We start from the raw sequence: 2,930 nt of genomic DNA, 5'->3' as shown, positions 1-2,930 counted from the left end.
AGCTAGTGGTTCCTTCACAAAACTAGCAAGTGTCAATAGAGTGTAATTTAGGGGTTTATCTATTCACATATCGTGTTAAGCATATGCATAACACGAGGAAATAGATATGCATAAACAACTTTCTTAACATACCTTGACAAAGTGAGGGAAAATCATCATTTTGGAAAGTTAGAAATATTAAGGTAACAATTTTTTTTTTATAAGAATATTGTAACTTTATTAAAATGAGGATAAAACGGATACATCATAGGTCAAAGCAGACTCGACCATGCTTGTATTATCCTCTATCCAAGTTATATATAAATCAATATCCATGGCATGTTGTGCCATGCCCTTGTGAGAATCAAATAACACCCAATAAATAGTATCTATAACATTATGAGAACCAATAACTTATTGTATTTGTGGCAATTTTTGTTTGATACGTGCAACACAGATCAATAAAAAGGGCAAAATTTCGTCCAATAATGGGACACAATACAGACAGCCAAGATCAATTCAACAGGTTCGAATGGAGTTGTGTGCAGGGCACTATAATTCTGGACTTAAACCAAACCCCATAACAATATCAAATCCAGTTCTCAATGGAAGGACAATGAGAAATAAGGAGTGGAAAATGAATTAACTAATAAATCAATAAGTTATGAAACAGAAGTGGATACCCTATCTCTAAGCAAAGCTTCAACTGCTCTCCTCCCAGAAACCAAAGCCCCATCAAATGTAGCCGAAGTCAAATAATCACCACACACGTACACGCCCGACCCGACTCTTGGATTTTTCATCAAATCCGTTGGTGGACACTGATTCGGTTGTGCATACCCGATCCGATACGTTCTCAAATGCCTCCACAACCTCAATATTGGTTCTCCAAACCAACCCGAAAGCTCTTGAACAACCTCAGCCGTCAGATCATCATCGGACATATCCTCAAACATCCCAATCAACGACACTGATATCAAAGCCTTGTCTGGTGGGCCATAAGAAGGAGCCACGTTGGTTGCAAAGAACATGTTATTCACAATCCCCTTACCCGACCCGTTTAGAAACAAGACGGGTTCGCGAACCGGGACTTGGGTCCGATCCGCACTGAAATACAAACAAACCGTGGTTCGAACTGGTTTTGGGTTTGGCTTTGTCTCTCGCAAAAGCTTAAGAGCTTCGGGTTCTTCAACGGCAACTATGACACCAAGTTCGCTCCTCAAAACGTCACCGTTTTCTAACCTCAAACTCGGCGGTGATTCGGATTCGGATCCATCGAAATCGATCGAAACAACCTTAGAATTGAACAAGATGGAACCGGGTGGCAATTTGTCCCCTAATTGTTGTGGAATTGCGGCAATGCCATTGGCGGGAAGAGCATTGTCACCGAGAGCAAGACATTTGAAGATAAAATCGAACAACCTCGACGAGGTTTCAAGCTCTTTGTCGAAGAAAATCCCACCAAAGAAAGGCCTGAAGAACCTACCGACAATGGAGTCCGAGAACCCGGTTTTCCTCAACAAATCAATGGTGGGAATTTCGTTTGAGGTAATAATTTCCTCGTCTGATTTGGTGAGAACACGAATTATATTCGACGCAATAAGAAGCTTATCGAGGAGTGATCCTATTGGATTTTGGAGGGAGTTTAGGGAGTCCCAGAAATGGCGTAGAGGATTTGCAACGGTGTGGAGTTTTCCGTCGTAATAAACTTGAGCGCCTGAATAGAATTTTTGGAGGTTTAAGGCTTGGTAGTTGAGGAGCTTTTGGGCTTCAGGGTAAGCAGTGATGAAGATTTGGAAGCCCCGGTCTAAAAGAAAGCCGTCAAGGTAGTCGGTTCGGACACGGCCGCCGACGGCGTCGGAGGCTTCGAGGAGGAGGAAAGGAATGTTCTGGGAGTTGAGGTGAGTGGCGGCGGCAAGACCCGCGAGGCCGGCACCGATGACTATGACACCGGTTTTGGAGTAAGATGAGGATTGGTTGGATTGTGGGGGATTGGAAGAGAGTGGCAGTGATGCTTGGAGTTTGAGTCGGATGCTACGGTGATGGTGAGTGTGGGTGTGGATGTGGATGTTTTGGGCTGAGAGTTGAGGCAAAGAGAGGAAGAGAGTCATTGGTTTGGATTGAATTGGATTGGATGAGGTTTGGGATGCTTTTGTTATTGCTTGATGGCCACTGTTGTGCATTGCGTGCTTCTCTCGGCTCTGGTTTTGTTTTCGAACCTGCTCACGTGCCTTATCTGTCCACGTCGGATTAAGACCGTGACTGTTCTCTATGTTTTTATGTTTTTTAAGGTAGAGTTTTATTTTTACAATTCTCTTTTAATTCATTTACTTTTTACCATTTCCTTTTCTCTTTTTTTTTGTTGCACCAGATTGAGAGTAGATGAACATATATTGTGGTAGGAAGCAGTAATTTGGGGTTAAAAGCTTCGCAAAAAGGAAAAATTATTATAGAAAAAAACTGTTAGCATTTGAGAAACTACAATTGTAGAGAGTTGAAAATGTTATATGCATTTGATTTTGATCATAGAAGGAATACTAAGTACTATTATTCAATATATAAAAACTAGTACTTATCAAAGAAATATAAATAAAAACTTAAGAGCATTAATCATAAGTTCATAACATAACTAATTGGCTTTTTTTTCCACTCATTCCAATTTATTTTCTTTGAGGAGTGCTACGTCTACAACATTTTTATAACAAATCATAAATTGTAACTATTTATTGGTTCTAATTTAAATCTACAATTTAAATTACTTTTTTACCCATCTATAACAACTAATAACAACTCACCACTTAGAATTTGTTGTGAAAATATTGTGAACATAGCATTTCTCGTTTCCTTTAGAACCAACGGGTTCATTACAAATTATTTGATGATTCATTCAAAAGATCAGCAGCTAAATTTATACCAAAATTTCTAATCAAACCTAAACCTAGGTTCCACTC

General features: G+C 39.8%; 1 protein-coding gene across 1 annotated transcript; it reads right to left on the bottom strand.

Annotated features, from left to right (window-relative positions):
* Nucleotides 1–596: 596 nt before the first annotated feature.
* On the bottom strand, nt 597–2,195 carry LOC111992303 (15-cis-phytoene desaturase, chloroplastic/chromoplastic). The gene has a single exon (XM_024024175.2). The coding sequence runs from the start codon at nt 2,160–2,162 to the stop codon at nt 642–644; it is 1,521 nt and encodes a 506-aa protein (XP_023879943.1). The 5' UTR covers nt 2,163–2,195; the 3' UTR covers nt 597–641.
* Nucleotides 2,196–2,930: the final 735 nt, after the last annotated feature.

The sequence above is a fragment of the Quercus suber genome, unplaced genomic scaffold, assembly GCF_002906115.3.
Source record: "Quercus suber isolate HL8 unplaced genomic scaffold, Cork oak 2.0 scaffold_86, whole genome shotgun sequence".
NCBI lineage: Eukaryota > Viridiplantae > Streptophyta > Magnoliopsida > Fagales > Fagaceae > Quercus > Quercus suber.
This window is presented reverse-complemented; position numbering and strand designations above follow the sequence as displayed.

Coding starts and splice junctions, on each gene's coding strand:
- LOC111992303 (XM_024024175.2), bottom strand. CDS start 2,162: ATGCACAACAGTGGCCATCAAGCAATAACAAAAGCATCCCAAACCTCA.